The 19018-nt window shown below is 49.4% G+C and overlaps 3 protein-coding genes across 6 annotated transcripts in view; all 3 read left to right on the top strand.

Annotated features, from left to right (window-relative positions):
- Positions 1-19018, top strand: part of LOC132571294 (zinc finger protein 501-like) — a 169686-nt gene that overhangs the window by 80815 nt on the left and 69853 nt on the right. Inside the window, exons 1-4 of one of the 4 annotated variants that reach the window (XM_060238083.1) lie at positions 717-796; positions 2372-2441; positions 2977-3103; positions 5459-6734. The exons of 2 other annotated variants lie outside the window; for them this stretch is intronic. In XM_060238083.1, coding sequence (XP_060094066.1) covers positions 2427-2441; positions 2977-3103; positions 5459-6681 — 1365 coding nt within the window. In that variant the 5' untranslated portion in view covers positions 717-796; positions 2372-2426 and the 3' untranslated portion in view covers positions 6682-6734. Of the gene's footprint in view, positions 1-716; positions 797-2371; positions 2442-2976; positions 3104-5458; positions 6735-19018 lie in introns of those variants that run through there. One more of the 4 variants, XM_060238075.1, reaches the window with a different exon arrangement.
- LOC132571308 (zinc finger protein 501-like) overlaps positions 1-19018 on the top strand; it is an 83046-nt gene that overhangs the window by 48222 nt on the left and 15806 nt on the right. The gene's annotated exons all lie outside the window — the stretch shown is intronic.
- On the top strand, positions 16250-18131 carry LOC132570968 (MARVEL domain-containing protein 3-like). The gene is made up of 2 exons (XM_060237603.1): positions 16250-16412; positions 17292-18131. The coding sequence occupies exons 1-2, from the start codon at positions 16250-16252 to the stop codon at positions 18020-18022; spliced, it is 894 nt and encodes a 297-aa protein (XP_060093586.1). The 3' UTR covers positions 18023-18131.

Raw genomic sequence — 19018 nt, 5'->3', positions numbered from 1 at the left:
GGGGAGGGAAATGTCTGCTGGGAACTCTGTTATTCCCTATGGAGATTTATTCCCATAGAAAATAATGGAGAATTGATCCGCGGGTATCTGGGGCTCTGGGAGGGGCTGTTTTTTTAGGTAGAGGCACCAAATTTTCAGTACAGCATCTAGTGCCTCTCCCTAAAATACCCCCCAAGTTTCAAAACGATTGGACCAGGGGGTCCAATTCTATGAGCCCCAAAAGAAGGTGCCCCTATCTTTCATTATTTCCTATGGAAGGAAGGCATTGAAAAGGTGTGCTGTCCCTTTAAATGTGACGGCCAGAACTCCCTTTGGAGTTCAATTATGTTTGTCACAGCCTTGATCTTGGCTCCACCCCCAAAGTCTCCTGGCTCCACCCCCAAAGTCCTCAGATATTTTTTAAATTGGACTTGGCAACCCTAAGGCCTCACTTGCCCAGGGCTCTCCTTTCTTGCATCGGGAAGCTTTTGGCTGGGGGGGTGGGGCGGCAACCATATGCTAGTTGTGCTAGTGAGCTCCACCACTTATTTTTCTACAAAACAACCCCTGCAAAAAAAAAAGCCTCTTCCTGCCCAGGGGTAAATTCTGATTTGGCTTATCCTCCCTAAGAGGCTGAGCTTTTAGGCACTCCAATGGTTAAAACAAGGGAGTTCGAAATTCCTAGAGGGAAAGGAAAAAAATGGGGGGGTCATCAATTGCAGGTGCACCATCCTGTCTCTCCACTTCCCGAAGAAACCTCTGCAGGGTCTCCGGAGGTTCCGTTTAGAAGACCTGTTTGGAAGTGCAGAGTCTTCAGGTGAAGTTTAGGAAGGGGATGTTGTTTCTTTGGATAACTGGCGCAGTTAAAGCAAAGAAACAGAAGTGGGGCGGGGGAGAGTTCAGATCGGGTGCAATTCTAGGAAGAATTGTGTTGCAAGTCATGTTCCCTCTAAGCTGCAGGGTCTTGTGTGCAAAAATTCTACTTTATGAGCTACTAACGTTAAAGTTGTGAGCCCCTGCATAAATTATTGTGCTCTGGGGTCATCCTTCCTGAACGAAGATAAAAATGTATGAGCTGGAGGCTAAAAATCTGTGAGCTAGCGCATGCTAATTCAGTTTAGACGGAACACTGGCTGCAAGTATGTTTGCAAAATATGTTCTTTCTGAGAGAATTAACTCAAGAGATGAGGTTAGCAGCAAATTAAATGAGTGCAGATATGGCACATATCTTTTTGACAAGCCAAGAACAATTTATTTTCCCATTCTCCAAAGGGTTATAGGGATTTAAGGAAATCAGTGTTTTAATAAGAGATGAACATGCAGCTGTAAATAACTGTGAACCCCTTGAATTTTAATAATTGTGAACATTTTTTTTAATTTTTTAAAATTATTTGATTTTGCCTTTCTCTTTTCCCTGCTTTGTCACGATACAGGCAGTTATCCATATGTATTGTGTGATGTATTTTTTTTAATTTCCATTTATAATCCACTTTTCTCACTAAGACCCAAAGGTGGGTGGGCAAGTGTGATAAAAAAAAATTTCAAGGTACCCAGTAAACAGATTACAAAATACCATAAAGTCAAGCAAGCAGTGAGTGAATTACAAGCTGTCTTTAAAGGGGTCTTTAAATGTAAAAGGTAAAGGTGCAAGCACCAGTCGTTTTCAACTCTGGGGTGACGTTGCTTTCACAGCGTTTTCACGGCAGACTTTTTACGGGGTGGTTTGCCATTGCCTTCCCCAGTCATCTACACTTTCCCCCCAGCAAGCTGGATACTCATTTTACCGACCTCAGAAGGATGGAAGGCTGAGTCAACCTGGAGCCGGCTACCTGAACCCAGCTTCTGCTGGGATCAAACTCATGTCGTGTGCATAACTTAGGACTGCAGTACTGCAGCTTTACCACTCTGCGCCACGGGGTTCTTATGTCTTTAAATGAGGGATAGGGGAAAGTAGTTGCCACGCTGCCCCTTCCACCAGCCCTAGAACAGGCAAATGCAAGAGGCTGTGTGGCCTTGCTCCAAGGCTGCCTCCCCTTACAGGAGTGAGAAGCTGCCTCCTCAGCTTTGGAGTGAGACTGTGCCGCCTCTTTCGTCTGTCCTGGTCCCTGGTGGGCGAAAGGGGTGGTGCAGCCTGGTTGCTATCAGGCCACAGACCGGTGCAGATCTGTGGTTGGGGGCCTAAGAGATCCAAATTCAAATGTCCTCGCTGCCATGGAAGGTTTCTGGCTGACTTTGGGCCAGTTGCATGGTCTCTGTTTGACCTACCTCACAGAGTGGTTGTGAGGATAGAATGAAGGAGAGGAGAACAATGTAAGCCACTTTTGGTCCCTTAGTGGAGAAAGATGGCGTCTACATGGTGTAAACTACTCAAGATACATATGTTTCCCTACAGGTAGTGGGAGAGCATCGCAGCTAGGTTCCGGGACATCTCTTTGGAAACATTTAAGATGCAGCCAACTCAGGTAAGGGATAGATCACCTGTGAAGAGTCGTATGAAGAAAAGCATAGACAGCTTCAAGAGGGGATTGGATAAGCATATGGAGCAGAGGTCCATCAGTGGCTATTAGCCACAGCTTATCATTGGAACTCTGCCTGAGGTAGTGATGCTCTGCATTCTTAGTGCTTGGGGGAGGGGCAGGCACGTTGGGAGGGTTTCTAGTCCTGGCCCCACTTGTGGACCTCTTGATGGCACCCGGGGTTTTTTGGGCCACTGTGTGACAGAGTGTTGGACTGGATGGGCTTCTCTTATGTTCTTACCCTGCCTTCTCAGATGAGGCAGTGCAATCCAGGAAAGGGCCTGCTCGGTTGTGGCACCAGACATCTTGCTGGAACCCTCTACCTAGACAGTAATGACCTTGATAGAAGAGGGGCTGATTCAGTGCAAGGCTGCCTCGTGTTCCTTCTATCTGTGTTGTGAGCAAAAGCATCTTTGGGCAGGAGCAGGTGGATTTCCTGTGAGCTCAGTTATGAGAAAAAAGCACCTTCCTTCTTTTTCAGTGTCTGGTTTCCTTCGAGGAGGTGGCCGTGCGTTTCACCAAGGCCGAGTGGGCGCTGCTGACTCCTGACCAGAGATCTTTGTACAGAGAAATCATGCTGGAGAATTATAGGAATGTGGCCTCTCTTGGTAAGGCTCCCTTTTGTCTCGCTTGGTAGATGTGGAAGCTGTGGATTGTGCCATTGCTGGTTCTTTTAAGTTATTTATAGTCTGCCTTTCTCATTGAGATTCAAGACACATTATAGTGTAAGTTGGTATGATCAGTACAATCAAGGATTTTGTGTGGATATTATATAAACGATGTTTATTTATTTAAGCTGTTTACAATTTTATATCCAACCATTCATAAGAGCCACCAACGCTGCTATCAAATTAAAACATATATAATACAATCACATCTTAAAAACCATTAAAATGAAGAAAAGTGTTTTGTAAAGCCCAGGGCTAAAATACAAACCAATGTTCATTGGGGAGGAAGGAAAAATCGCTGAGGAAATGCCAAATGAAACAACAAAGTGTTCACCCACTGATGAAAGATGGTATCAGAAAGAGACAGGGCAGCATCCCCAGGGAGAGGGTTCCAGCCAGATGTCTGGTGCCACAACCGAGCAGGACCTTTCCTGGATTGCACTGCCTCATCTGAGAAGGCAGGGTAAGAACATAAGAGAAGTCATGTTGGATCAGACCAATGGCCCATCCAGTCGAACACTCTGTGTCACACAGTGGCCAAAAAAAACCCAGGTGCCATCAGGAGGTCCACCAGTGGGACCAGGACACTAGAAGCCCTCCCACTGTGCCCCCCCAACCACCAAGAATACAGAGCATCGCTACCCCAGGCAGAGAGTTCCAATGATCAGCTGTGGCTAATAGCCACTGATGGACCTCTGCTCCAGATGTTTATCCAATCCCCTCTTGAAGCTGGCTATGCTTGTAGCCACCACCACCTCCTGTGGCAGTGAATTCCATGTGTTAATCACCCTTTGGGTGAAGTAGTACTTCCTTTTATCCATTCTAACCTGACTGCTCAGCATTTACTTGAAGCAGAGCCCTTGAAGATGTCCATAGTGATCAGGTAGATTCATAGGGCAGTGGAAGTCCTTCAGGGCTGTTGGTCCCAAACTATAGAGGGCTTTAAAGGTGAATCCCAGCCCCTGTGGAACTCTGCCCTCATCCTTGCGTGTGGTGTCTTCTGTGCTGCTGAACAGTTGCTCTCTGATAAACCTTACGTCTGCAATACCTGTGAGTGGCTCATGTTAAGAAAAAAAGAAAGAAATGAAACCACTTCTGTGAAAGCTTTTAGTCTAAATATATTTTAAATAGAAGAAAAAGGAGATGATATTGGATTTGTACCCCGTCCTCCACTCTGAATCTCAGAGCGGTTTAGAGTCTCCTTTACGTTCCTCCTTTACCTTTACCTCCTTTACCTTCCTTCCCCCTGTGAGGTAGGTGCGGCTGAGAGAGCTCTGACAGAAATTGTCCTTTCAAGGACAGCTCTGCGAGAGCTATGGCTGACCCAAGGCCATTCCAGCAGCTTCAAGGGGAGGAGTGGGGAAATCAAGCCCAGTTCTCCCAGATAAGAGTCTGCATTTAACCACTACATCAAACTGGCTCTCTATATAGGAGGAAGGCCCGTTGTGATAAAAAATACAACGGGTGCTAGAGAGAGGTGCAGAGCAAGTGCCAGGCGCCCAATTAAATTGCAACCCATTAAGTCAGTAGAAGTACAGTGGGATGTAAAGAGATGCTGTGTGCACATTCAGTAGTCTGGTCTGGCCTGGCAGTGCTAAGGACAGAAGGGGAAGGCTGTCTTCCCACGAACCCCCCCAAGCCTTGGCATTAACTCACCTACCCTTGCTTTCTTCTCACCCCCTCCCAGGCTTCACATTTGTACCCTCCAACCTTGCCATCTTGATCTCCCAGGCGTTGGCATTAACCCCCACTATTACTGGTCCCCCCCAACCAGTAGCATTGGTTTCCCCCCTTCCTTGCTGTCTTCCAACCACCCAACCTTTGGCATAACCCGCCGCCCCCATCCCAGCCTTGACAGTTATTTCCCCCCTACACCCTTGCCATCTTCCCATCCCTCCTACCCTCGGCATCCAGCCTTTTCCCACCTTGCCATCCTTCCACCCATTCCTTGGCATGCATTGCTTCCAACCTTGCTTTCCTCCTACCCACTCCCATAAGTTGGCATTAACCCTCCCACCCTTGCTGCCTTCCCACTCCCCTGGCAGCCTTGGCATTTGATTCCCACCTCCCCCCCCACCCAATGTAACCTTGCTGTCTTCCCCCACCCCCATTCCGCACAACCTGTGGGCAAAAGTGCATCAAAGTTGCCGACATCCCATGCCAGTTTAGAAACCAAACTAAAATGGAGGAAAGAACTTAGTATTCCTTACCTCTGCAAAAAAAAAAGTTTGCTCTGCTATGACTGCAGATGATAGAATTATTTCCCCTACTAATCAGAAGTCTTTGTTCCACCAGGAAACAGGCAGGATGAGGAGAATTATAGTGAGCGATGCACTGTCTCTTTGATAATGACCAGCCGTGAAGTGGAGAAAAATTCTTCCAGAAACCCAGAACAGTCAAAAAGGCAGGAAGAAAGCAAATCAGGGAATCACGCTGCAGTTTTCCAGGCTGGCATCCTTCTTGAAAATCCCACCCAAGAAAAATATGGCAAAGGAAAGAGGAGGAATAAACATTCTGTATGCAGAGAAATCCTGAGACGTGAATCCAGCTTTTCTTCCCATCAGAGAATTTATTTAGGGGATGAAAAGTACAAATGCTCTGAATGTGGAAAGGGCTTCGGCAGGCTTGCAAGCCTCACGTCCCATCAGAGAATCCACAAGAGAGAAGAAGCATCTGACAGTTCAGACTGTGAAAACACTTTTGGTCCAAGTGAACACCTTCCTTCCTATCAAAGAACCCACACAGAACAAAAACCGTGCCAATGTTCAGTGTGTGGAAAGAGGCTCAGCTGTAAGAGTGCTCTGAATTCACATTGGAGAATCCATTCAGGGGAGAAACCATATAAATGCTTGACATGTGGAAAGAGCTTCACTGTCAGTTCGGCCCTCTCTTCCCATCAGAGATTCCACACAAAGGAGAAGCCATATGAGTGCCTGGAGTGTGGAAAGACCTTCAGTTGGAGCGCATCCCTCACTTTACATCAGAGAACTCACTCAGGGGAGAAACCCTACCTGTGCACAGTGTGTGGGAAATGCTTTGCTCAGAGTCCACACCTTATTTCCCACCAAAGAATCCATTCTGGACAGAAACCTTATAAATGCCAGGAGTGTGGGAAAGGCTTCAGTCAGAGCTCACACCTGAAAATACACCGCAGTGTCCACACAGGAGAAAAGCCATATAAATGCTTGGAGTGTGGAAAGAGCTTCCGTATCAGACAAAACCTTAGCATACATGAAAGAATCCACAAAGGGGAGAAGCCGTACAAATGCCTGGATTGTGGGAGAAGGTTCAGTCACAGCACAAGCCTTAATACACATCGAAGTATCCACACAGGAGTGAAGCCATTTAAATGCTTGCAGTGTGGAAAGAACTTTGCCATCAGGTCACGGCTTACAGAACACCATACCGTCCACAGCGAGAAAAAATATGGATGCAGGGACTGTGGGAAAAGATTCGGAGGGAGATGGAATCTGATATACCATCAAAGAACACACACAAAGAGGAGGAATCATATATAATGATCAGACTAAGAGCTTTTGAAATACAACAAGCCTTGGGGATGTCAAATTTACCCCACATTCTTTTGTAGTTGGAAGGGGCCATTGAGGCCTCTAGGCCAATCCCTTGCTCTATGCGGGATCAACCTAGAGCAGTCCCCAGCAAGTGCCAGTTTGGTGTAGTGGTTAAGTGTGCGGACTCTTATCTGGGAGAACCGGGTTTGATTCCCCACTCCTCCACTTGCAGCTGCTGGAATGGCCTTGGGTCAGCCATAGCTTTCACAGGAGTTGTCCTTGAAAGGGCAGCTTGCTGTCAGAGCTCTCTCAGCCCCACCTACCTCACAGGGTGTCTGTTGTGGCGGGGGGGTGAAGATAAAGGCGATTGTAAGCCATTCTGAGTCTCTGACTCAGAGAAGGGCAGGATCTAAATCTGCAGTTCTTCTCCTCCTCCTCCTCCTGTCACTGCTTGAAGACCGACAGGGGAGCTCACCAATTCCCTAGGTAGCTGATTCCACTGTTGGACAAGTCTTACTGTTAAAAAGTTTTTCCCAATATGCAGCCAGTACCTTCCTCTCCTTAATTTAAAACTGATTATTGTGAGTCCTCTCCTTTGCTGCCAACAGGAACAGCTCCCTGCCCTCCTCTAAGTGACAGCCCTTCAAAGAGAGCAATCCTGTCCCCCCCACCCCACCCTCATCTTCTCCAGATGGAACATTCCCAAGTCCACTCAGCCTTTCCTCACAGAGCTTGGTCTCCACAGGCTCTCCTCTGCACCCGTTCCATTCTGTCTGCATTTTTTTTGAAGTGAGGCCTCCAGAACTGCTCACAATGCTCCAGGTGCAGCCCTGACTGATGCATTGTACAGAGGGGCAGTGGCATCTTGCGATATGCCTCTGTTGATACACCCCAAGATCCCATTAGCCTTTTTTTGTTGGCTGCTGCTGCTCCTACTTAATATACAGTCCACCCGCACCCCAAGATCCCCCCATGCAGTAAGTGTATTCCTCATTTTTATTACCCAGATTTAGAACTCAGCACTTATCCTTGTTAAATTGCATCTTGTTATTACCTCTTGTTACCTCTCCACACCCTCATCCAAATCCCTTTATAAAAATACTGAAAAGTACCAGGTTCAGAACTGAGCCCTATGGCACCCCGTTGGACAACTCTCTCCATTCAGATGAAATGCCACTGACAACTAATCTTTGAGTGTGGTTTTCTAACCAGTTCACTGAGAGCCAGTTTGGTGTAGTGGTTAAGTGCATGGACTCTTATCTGGGAGAACGTGTTTGATTCCCCACTCATTCACCTGCAGCTGCTGGAATGGCCTTGGGTCAGCCATAGCTCTCGCAGAGCTGTCCTTGAAAGGGCAGCTGCTGGGAGAGCTCTCACAGCCCCACCCACCTCACAGGGTGTCTGTTGTGGGGGAGGAAGATAAAGGAGATTGTGAGCCACTCTTGAGACTCTGAAATTCAAAGTGGAGGGTGATATAAATCCAATATCATCATCATCCTCCCCTAACTATCCCAGAGTCCAGTCCACAGCCCTCTAGTTTAGCCTGGCCTGAAGAGGAGAATGCAAATTTCGGAAGACTGACTTAAAGTGATTACTTGGAGGAGGGAAGCGCTAGAAATTCTGTAGTGTGGCAGAAGGGAAATGGGTTATGTTAATGTAGAGACAAACAGTAGTATAGGTGTGTCCACATCCAATAGCTAGAGGGAGAAAATGCCATTGAGTAACAGAACATGATTCAGTCATACCATTGTGCTAGAGGCAAGATCTTTTGTCTGTGTCCTTCGTCCTGACAATAGGTAGCCTCTTAGCCCATTAGAAACTGGGACCTTTGAATTGTGGCAATTGCTCTTCCTTTGTTTCCCAGAGGAGAGAGAAGAATTGGGAGGGGGGACCACAGAGTAATATTGCCACCAGCTTGCCCCTGGAATCTGTTTCTCTCTCAGGTCCAACAATGGCTCCTAGCAGACCCATCATTAATTCCAAGCCTGGCGTTCCTGAGGGCACTGCTGTGGAGGCTTTGGGTCTGTCCAGGCTTTGGGGTGTCTCTGCTCACAGGGAAAAGACCACCCCTGGCAGGAGGGCGGGCGCCCTGGCCACAGGAGTTTAGCTGATAACCCCATGAGACAGTAATGGCACCAAATTGACCCAGGGATTTAATTTCTCTGAGACATACCTGCAGATTGGAAACTGCCAACAAAGGGCTGCAGATTCAGTCTTCCATGTTATGCCTTCTGCAGCCCAGTATTGTATCCTTTTTTCCCAGTGAGTGTAATTCACTATTTACTCACCTGGTGTTCAGCCAAACCATCCTGGCACATCTTTGGACCATTCTCCATGTGGGAAGTGGAGGAGTGTGTGCTCTCCCTATTTTTTGAAGTAGAATCCTGTTCTTGGGGTCAAGACTTCCTTGTGCAAGCTTAGCACGTCTCTCTCAAACTGGGAGCCAGTTTGGTGTAGTGGTTAAGTGTGGGAACTCTTATCTGGGAAAACCAGGTTTGATTCCCCACTCCTCCACTTGCAGCTGCTGGAATGGCCTTGGGTTACCCATAGCTCTCGCAGAGGTTGTCCTTGAAAGGGCAGCTTCTGGAAGAGCTCTCTCAGCCCCACCTACATCACAGGTTGTCTGGTGGAGGGAGGAAGGTAAAGGAGATTGTAAGCCGCTATGAGTCTCTGATTCAGAGAAAAAGGCGGGATATAAATCCGCAGTTCTTCACACACACAAAGGAGGAGAATGCTGTCTTTGGCACTATGGATGTAGGACATGCCTTTTGCATCCATCGCAGCTAGTTATATTGGATCCTATCCCCAGAGCTTTTTTTGCAGCAAGAATTCCTTTGCATATTAGGCCACACACACCCTGACATAGCCAATCCTCTAAGAGCTTACAGGGCCAACAAGAAGGATTGGTTACATGCGGGTTGTGTGACCTAATAGGCAAAGGAGTTCTTGCTACAAAAAAAAAAAAGCCCTGCCTATCCCTGTCTCTCAGCCTATACTATTTAGGCTGTAATTCCCTAAATAAAGGACTCTCATCAGCGTTTCCTCTAAGATGTAGGAAAGGAAAGGGAAAGGTCTCCTGTGCAAGCACCAGTTGTTTCTGACTCTGGGGTGACGTTGCTTTCACAGTGTTTTCATGGCAGATGTTTTTAAGGGGTGGTTTGCCATTGCCTTCCCCAGTCATCTACACTTTCCCCCAAGCAAGCTGGGTACTCATTTGACTGACCTCGGAAGGATGGAAGGCTGAGTCAACCTCAAGCCGGCTACCTGAAAACCCAGCTTCCGCCGGGGATCGAAGTCAGGTCGTGAGCAGAGCTTAGGACTGCAGTACTGCAGCTTTAACACTCTGCACCATGGGGCTCTCCTAAGATGCAGAGTCGTGAGCAATTAGTGTGCTCTGGGGTCATCCTTTCCTGAGTTAAGACAAAACTGTGTGAACTGATGGTTATAAAGCTGTGAGCTAACCCACGCTAATTCAGCTTAGAAGGAATACTGACTCTCATTCATTTGAAACTGACAGACTCGGTGCAGCTCTGCTAGCACCCAGAGTACTGAGAAGCTGGTGCTGCCGCTGTGAAAGCCTTGTGCCCTCTTCTGCCTAATAGAGCTTGCTGGCTATACCACATCAGTGAATCTAACGCTCTGCAGGCAGAGAAGATGACCATTTCTAAGCTGCCTTAGTTGAGATCTGTCTTCCATCTTGAACGTCAAGAGGTTGCTGTTTTCCTCCTGTAGACTTAAGCAGGAAGGGCTTTGGACTCTTTGTAACTGAGTTTTTGTCTTTTTAAATTGCAATTCCTTGGTTCAAAATTGTTTTGGATAGCTTGTGAGCTGCTTCAGTAGAAAGGTGATTTATATAAGATCAAAATGGAGTGGAAAGGAAGCAAGGGGACAGCATATGTTTTGTGGGAGAAGCATAAATTTTGCTTGCAGGTTTCATACCTAGTAAATATAGCTTTGCAGCAGGCAGCGCAGGAGAATGGTTTGATCAAGAGGAAAAACAACATGTCATTTTAACAGTTTTAAGTTTTGTAAATAACCGGGAATCATCCAATAAAATAGAGGCGGTAGTGCTGGACACCTCTTTTGTTCTAACATTCCAGAATGCATTCTGCATCCGACTTCAGTAAAGCTGGTTTACTCCCAGTAAAATAGTCTGTAAGCACACTGCTTTGTTGGACTTAACTCACAAGGCCTCCGCATACAGCAGATAAGAACATAAGAGAAGCCATGTTGGATCAAGCCAATGGCCCATCCAGTCCAACACTCTGTGTCACACAGTGGCCATCAAGAGGTCCACCAGTGGAGCCAGGACACCAGAAGCCCTCACACTGTTGCCCCTACCAAGCACCAAGACAGTTCAATATAAGGCAATAGTTCAAGATAAGGCAATAACAGTAAAAAAAAAAAAAAGTAAAGGTAGTCCCCTGTGCAAGCACCAGTCATTTTCGACTCTGGGGTGATGTTTCTTTCACGTTTTCATGGCAGACTTTTTACAAGGTGGTTTGTCATTGCCTTCCCCAGTCATCTACACTTTTCCCCCCAGCAAGCTGGGGACTCATTTTACCGACCTCGGAAGGATGGAAGGCTGAGTCAACCTGGAGCCGGCTACCTGAACCAGCTTCCACTGGGATCAAACTCATGTCATGAGCAGTACTGCAGCTTTACCACTCTGTGCCATAGGGCTCTTATATAAGGCAATAGGAGCCCCAGAAACCAGCACCTTAGAAAATAGGATCCCACACTGCTGACTTCTGTTTACTGATTCTGCTCCACTTGGACTCACCTAACTTGTTTCTGAGGGTTACATTAACAACTGGGAGGGGGAAGAACTCACCCTAGTTCTTTGCTCTGGTTTGTTTCTGTTTCTTTCTGGGACCCAGCAAGCACAAAGCCTACTTGCTTGCCAGAGGTGGAGCTGGCTTTTGTGGAAATGTGCAAAACAATTTTCTTGTCCACATCTGGAGAAGCGAGTTGACTCAGGAAAGCTAATGCTGGAAAAGAATAGCTGTGGAGGGGTCGTGTGTGTGTGGGTTGGTCCTCATATTACATTCTTGGTTTCTGTGGGGCTCCCCAACACATGCTAACTGTGGGATAAGGATATTTCTAGCCCCTTCCTGGGTTTTTTTTTTGGGGGGGGGGAATTGCAACAGATTTGATTTATTCAATTTTTAGCCTGCACTTCCAGCAAATGGGCTCAGAATGGGGCACAACATAATCATGACAATAAAATATACATATGAGCAAATTTTAAAACTACCAACGTTAAAACTACAGTCTAATATACAAAGATGGAGATCAAAATTAATTTCATATATTCTAATCAATCCGGTGAGGCATAACTTATCTCCAGCTCTTGAGGGACTGAATCCACATTAAGCTTATCTGCAGAGAAAGCAACAGGAGGGTCTGAGGGATAAATTGCATCCAGGTGATGAAGAGAGGGCAGGACAGCTCCAACTTTTCATCAGTCCTCTTGTAAGAAAAAAGGTGTTCAACGTGTCAAAACCAGGACATGATGAGGGAAGGGAGCTACAGCCTAAGGGTAGTACATGAACACCTAGTTTCTTTAACTGAAACAAAGTCCTCAGGGCCAGATGAACTGCATCCAAGGGTACTAAAAGAACTTGAGGATTTAATTTCTGAGCCTCTGGCCATTATTTTTGAGAATTCTTGGAGTACAGGTGGGGTGTCAGAAGATTTGAAGTGGGCAAATGATGTCCCCATCTTCAAGAAAGGAGGATCCAGGTAACTACTGACCTGTCAGCTTGACGTCTATACCTGGAAAAGTTTTGGAAAAAATAATTATTTTGTCAGTCCTTAAACATTTAGAAAAGATGGCTGTGATTACTAAGAGCTGGCATGGATTTCTCAAAAAAAAAAAAGTCATGCCAGACTAACCTTATCACTTTTTGATTAAGTTCCTACCTTGCTAGATCAAGGGAATGCTGCAGACATAGTTTATATTGACTTCAGAAAGGCTTTTGATAAGGTTCCACATACTTTTCTTGTTGACAAGTTGATAAAATGTGATTAGGATCCAGTTACTGTTAGGTGGATCTGTAACTGGTTGACAGATCGCACCTAAAGAGTGCTTGTTAAGGGTTCCCCATCCTCTTGGAGAGGAGTGACAAGTGGAGTGCCTCAAGGATCTGTCTCAAGGATTTTGTTTAATACCTCTGACCATATTAAACTATACTATTATAAATGATTCTGGATGAAGGAATAGAGGGAATGCTTGTTACATTTGTAGATGATACTAAATTGGGAGGGATAGCAAATAAGGTAGAAGACAAACTCAGGATACAGGATGATCTTGACAGGCTGGAAAATTGAGCTAAAACAGATAAAATGAATTTTAATGGGGATAAATGTAAAGTTCTATGTTTAGGTAGGAAACATCAGATGCATAATTATTGGATGGAGGAGACTTGTCTTGACAGTAGTATGTGCAAAAAGGATCTAGGGGTCTTAATGGACCATCCACTGAACATGAGTCAACAGTGTGATGCAATAGCTAAAAAGGGCAATGCAATTCTGGCCTGTATCAACAGAAGTCTAGAGTCCAGATCAGGTGAAGTGACAGTATCCCTTTACTTTGTTCTCGTTAGACCTCACCTAGAGGATTGTCTTCAGTTTTGGGCACCACAGTTTAAGAAGGATGTAGACAAGCTGGAACGTGTCCAGAGGAGGGCAGCAAAGATGGTGGGGGGTCTGGAGACCAAGTCCTAGGAGGAAAAACTGAAGGAGCTGGGAATGTTTAGCCTGGAAAGGAGATGATTGAGAGGGGATACTGCAGAATTGTTTTCTGTTGCCCCAGAAGGTTGGACAAAACCGAAGGGGTTGAAATTAAATCAAAAGAGTTTCCGGCTAAACATTAGGAAGAACTTCCTGACTGTTAGAGCAGTTCCTCAGTAAAACAGGCTTCCTTGGGAGGTGGTGGGCTCTCCTTCCTTGGAGGTTTTAAAGCAGAGGCTAGATGGCCACCTGACAGTAATGCTGATTCTGTGAATTAGGCAGATCAAGAGAGGGAGGGCAGGAAGGGCTGCATCAGGGCTTAGTTCTCATGGCCCTTTCTTATACACCCAGGGAAATGCTGATCACCACTTGGGGGTCAGGCAGCAATTTTTCTCCAGACCAGTTTGGCCAGGGATCCTGGAGAGGGTTTTTGCCATCTTTTGGGAATGGAGCAGGTTTCACTCTGTGTGGGGGGGGGGAGGGGGGAGAGGTATTTGTGAGTTTCCTGCATTGTGCAGGGGGTTGGACTAGGTGACCCTGGAGGTCCCTTCCAACTCTCTGATTCTATGTGAGATGTCACAACAAAAAATGCAAGCTAGTGACCAATTTACTAAGAAGTATATAGAAACCAGCCCAAATGTCCAAAACATGTACATTCAAGTCCCAAAGTAGTGTGGTGACAAGCCAATCGATTAAGTGCTTGTTTCTTTCCAGTCTTCATCAGACCTGGGACCAATATTGATTCAATTATATAGATTCTTTACACAATTTTCAAAAAAGAGGGACGCAGCAATTGCTGTCTCCAACAGCAATTTCACATCGGCTACAGCTCAGTATGTGGCTTCTCGGATTGTATTCTACGTGAGATGTGGCAGGAGCTCTTGATGATGTCTTTGAGGCATTTATAGGAGTGTCCAGATCAGCAGGATCATGTTGCATAAAGTTGCCAACGTCCAGGCGGGGGCCTGGAGTTCTCACATAATTACCAATGGTCTTCAAGTGCAGAGATTGGTGAGCCAGAGTGCCCTCTAGTGGTCAGAACATACATTGGGATCCAGGTGAGAATCCACACTCTGCAGAGTGGTGTGTGTGTGTGTGCTGGGCGGCCTTGGGCCAGTGACCCGCTCTCAGCCTGACCCAGGCCTGTGACTGGGGCGGGGGGGACCCTGCCTCTTTCTGCTGGGTGCCCTGACCTCTTCCCCTCACCTTGCCACAGGGGTGAAAGCTGAGAGTCTGGGGGCCACCCTCTCCCTCACCCAGGATTGAAATTGCAGGGGAGAGGCCCTGAGAGGCAGGCCTTTCAGTGGTGTGGGAGGGGCAGCAGCTGCTCCTTGGTACCCCTCCCCTGCAATTCCCTCCAGGGGGACAGAAGAGAAGGGCAGGCCCCACCCTGAGTCGGGTGCCCTGCAGTGCCAGATTAAACCCTGTGGATGTCCTTAAGCAGTAAAAAAAATCTCAGGGGTCCCCTTGGAAATTGTCTCCAAGTTGGAGCAACCACCTCGCTGCCTGCGGCCCCCCGCTGCAGCCTGCAGGCACCTTCTCAAAAGCCCTTTAGACAGAAGCTATAGGGGTGAGGTGGAGAGAGGCAAACTTGGCAACGCCAGCAGCAGTCACACCAGGCAAGTCGGGCAAAGAGCGGCTCAGTTGCTGGCTGTGCGCGCAGGCTGGGAGGGCTGCAAGCAGGGGGAAACCCGGGGGGGGGGGAGGGAGCTGGCCGAGTTCCCTAAAGGTGTGGGGGGCCCATAGGCCAGTGCCTACTTGGCCTAATGGTTAATCCAGCCAGCCCTGGTGACCTGACTCAGGGTGGTGGCCAGAGGAGAGCTGTTAAAGGCCCCTGAGTTTTTTACATGCCCCCCTTTTAATAGCCGGGGGAGGGATGGGGCGCCTAGGCTTGCCAGTACCCAGGTCCCAGCAGGGTTCTCCTGCTTTCCCAGGTTCCTTCCCACCCCCAGTCAGCTGGCTGGCGGGGAAGCCCAGCCCCCACAGCCATCATGTGCCTTTCCCCCTCAAGAAGGCTTCAGTCTCTACTTGGAAAGCCTTCCTCTTTGGATATGTCTGTGTCTTTAAGGCTCAAGGGGAGCAGGGTGGGGAGAGGAGAGAACAACATGGCTGTGAAAGGAGCCCAGACCCTCTGTTTGTTGCACCATCTTTGCAGAGGTCTTTTGCACAATGTGAAGGTAAACGTGAACCTTTGGTTGCCTTGTGTTACTGTGAAAAACTTGGAAGTTCAGCAACTCATGAGTAGAGCTGTCAATCCCCAGGTGGGGGGCAGGGGATCCCGGGTTTGGAGGCCCTTCGGAGCTTCAGCGTCATCAGAAACGGGGGGGGGGGCGGGGAGGGAGGGAGGGAAATGTCTGCTGGGTATTTTTGAGGTAGAGGTACCAGATTTTCAGCATAGCATCTGATGAGTCCCCTCAAAATGCTCTCCAAGTTTCAAGAAGATTGGACCAGGGCGTCCAATTCTATGAGCCCCACAAGAAGGTACCCCTATCCATTATTTCTAATGTAGGGAAGGCATTTAAAAAGAGATGTGGTCCCCTTGAATGTGATGGCCAGAACTCCCTTTGTAGTTCAATTCTGCTTGTCACAACTTTGCTTATGGCTCCACCCCCCAAAGTCTCCTGGCTCCACCCCCAAAGTCCCCAGATCTTTCTTGAATTGGATTTGCCAAGCCAGGTCAGGCCAGGTGGGGCCAGGAGGCAGGTGCCGGCCGGCGGACCGGCGCCGCCCCGGGAAGGCGCCAGGAAGTAAACACTGCTCTGTTTCCCCCCCACCCCCAGCGCCTGGAGGTGGCCTGGAGGGAGGCCCGTTGCTGCTGGAGGCCGGGCAGGGGGCGCTTATGGCGGCGGGGGCAGCAGAAGGGGGGCGGCCTCCCCCAGGGGTTGGCGGGGGGCGGCCTCCGCCCGACTGGCCCGCCGGGGCTTCCCGCAGCAGCAGCAGCAGCTGGAAGAGAAGGGGGCTTCTGGACACGCCGCTCTGCCGCTACCTGTGCACAGCCAGAGGTGAGGTGAGGGGGGAGGGAGGGCGCAGCAGGTGCCCCCCGACGGCGGTCCCTTCCTCGGCCCCCTTTGCGCCTGCTCCCGCAGACGGCGCTCCCTCTTCCCCCCCGGCAGGCCCCGTTGCGCCTCGTGGCCCGGGCTCCAGCAGCTGCAGAAGAGGTCCCCCCCCCTCCAGCCCAACCCAGGGGGGGGGGGGAGGGAGGCAGGGCGTCGCGACCGCCGGGCTCTAGCCCGCCCCACACAACGCCTCCTCCCAAAAAGGGGCAGCGCGGGAGATAGGGTTGCCAAATCCAATCCAAGAACTATCTGGGGACTTTGGGGGTGGCGCCAAGAGCAAGCAGAATTGGACTCCCAGGGGAGTTCTGGCTGTCATATTGAAAGGGACCACACACTTTTTAAAATGCTTTTTCTCCATAGGAAATAATTAAGGATAGGGGCATCTTCTTTTGGGGCTCATAGAATTGGTCCAATCTTTTTGAAACTTGGGGGGTATTTTGGGGAGAGGCACGGGGTGCTATCCGGAAAATTTGGTGCCTCTGTCTCAAAATACAGCCCCCGTCCCCCACAGACCCCCGGATCAATTTCCCATTATTTCCATAGGGAATAATAGAGTTCCCAGTAGTCATTTCCCTTCCGCCCCTTGCTTTCTGATGACCCCGAAGCGGGGGAGGGCCTCCAAACCGGGGGAATCCCCTGCCCCCACCTCGGGATTGGCAGCCCTAGCACTGGGAGAGAGGGCTACGCGGGGAGCTGCTGCTGCAGGAGGGGCTGGAGCAGGCGCTCCCCTCGGGGTCTGGCTGCCCGGCGGGAGGGTCCCTGCTGCGTCTCGGCCTCTTCCCGCGCTGGGGAGCTGCTGACCGGGCCTCCTTCCTCCCTCCACAGCCGGCTGCCGCCTACTCCAGCTCGTGGCCTGCGTGCTGCTGATCGCCTGCAGCTCCGTCTCCTACGGCTCGCCGGGCGGCTACACGGGCCTCTTCAGCCTGGGCAGCGTCTACTATCAGCACTACGGAGGCGCCTACAGCGGCTTCGCGGGGGCCGACGGGGAGAAGGCCCAGCGCCTCGACGCCCAGTTCCACCAGCTGCTGCGCCCGCCGGCCCAGGGCGCCATGGCCGTGGGCGGAGGGCTGCTGGCCTGGTCCGCCCTGGCGCTGGCCGCCAGCCTCTTGCGCCTGCCTGGCCGCTGCCCGCCCTGCCTGCTGGCCGAGGCTTTGCTCGACGCCGCCGCCGCCCTGGGCCTGGCTCCGGGCCTCTACTTTTACTACGCGCACCTGAGCCGTGCCTACGCCTCGCCCGTGTGCCAGGAGCGGGAGCAGCTCTACCGCAGCAAGGGCTACGCCGGCTTCTCCTGCGCCTTGCACGGCGCCGAGCTCGCCGCGGGCCTCTTCGCCGGCCTCGCCCTCGCCCTCTACCTGGCCAGCGCCGCCTTGGCCCTCCGCGCCTTCTGTGCCCTGCGATCCAAGCGCCCGGCCCAGGCCCCCGACAGCGCCGCAGCAGCCAGACGCCTCGGCCCCGGCTGGGACTCAGAGGAGGGCTCCCAGCTGCCTCCCGCCCTGGCCCAGCAGGGCAAGGGGGCTGCGAGCAGGCCTCAGCTCAGGCCCCCTTTGCTTGTCTAGCCTCTGGGGCATCTCTGTATAGAACAGGGGTGGCCAAACTGTGGCTCTTTCACACACATTGTGTGGCTCTCTCTCTCTCTTTTTAAATAAATAAAAATCGTTTTATTTAGAATATGTTTCTGATACAAGAAAGCAAGTAAGAGTAATATAGAAACAGAGAGTAACCATGAACAAATTAAAGCATACCACAGGTACAGCAAATAACAGATATAATTTTAGATTAGTAACTGTGGATGATGGTATAAATGCTTTTACCAAAAACAAAACTGACAAAAAGAATTTATATTGATAACTAACCGATGCACCAAAGCTAATATCGTGTGGCTCTTGAAGCCCTGTTAGCCAGCTTGGAGAAGGCATTTGTCTATTTAAATCACTTCTCCAAGCCAAATCAGCTGGCAGTTTAGAGAATGAGTTTACAGTTGCTTTCTTTCCACCTCTTTCCTCCCGCCCCCCCCAAATCTATTTGCCTGCCTGCCTTCCTGTCCTGTGGCTCTTAGACATCTGACATTCACGACTTGTGGCTCTCAAACATCTGACGTTTATTCTATGTGGCTCTTATGTTAAGCAAGTTTGGCCACCCCTGGTATAGAGCAATACAGCCCCCTCCCCCCCTCAGGCTGGGCAATAAAGTGACTGTCTCGGCCACCTGGTCAACACACGACTCTGGCCACACTTGACTGTCCAGCTGCACTGCTGATCGGTTCCTTCCACCTCTCTCCGGCCCCCCTTTCTGTGTCTTCATGATGTTGATACATCATAGAGCAGGGGTGTCAAACTCATTTGTTATGAGAGTCAGATCTGCCATGAATGAGGCCTTGTTGGGCCGGGCCATGGGTGTGCCTTTTGAAGATTAGGCAGCAGAGATATAAACTCTACAAAGGACACAGACGAACACAATTAAAGTTTTTTTAAAAACACCTTAAAACATTAGCACTCATTGGTCTTAAAAGGTGCTTTCTTTGTATTTCTCCCATGGGATCCAGGGAACTGGGC

This window comes from Heteronotia binoei, chromosome 5 (assembly GCF_032191835.1).
Source record: "Heteronotia binoei isolate CCM8104 ecotype False Entrance Well chromosome 5, APGP_CSIRO_Hbin_v1, whole genome shotgun sequence".
Classification (NCBI taxonomy): Eukaryota; Metazoa; Chordata; class Lepidosauria; order Squamata; family Gekkonidae; genus Heteronotia; species Heteronotia binoei.
The sequence above is the reverse complement of the archived record's forward strand: the minus strand, read 5'-3'. Positions and strand labels throughout refer to the sequence as shown.

What these genes read in the sequence shown, in the direction of transcription:
- LOC132570968 (XM_060237603.1), top strand. Translation starts at nt 16,250, where the DNA reads ATGGCGGCGGGGGCAGCAGAAGGGGGGCGGCCTCCCCCAGGGGTTGGC. An exon ending in CTACCTGTGCACAGCCAGAG is followed by an intron (nt 16,413 to 17,291) that starts GTGAGGTGAGGG and finishes CTCCCTCCACAG; the next exon opens with CCGGCTGCCGCCTACTCCAG.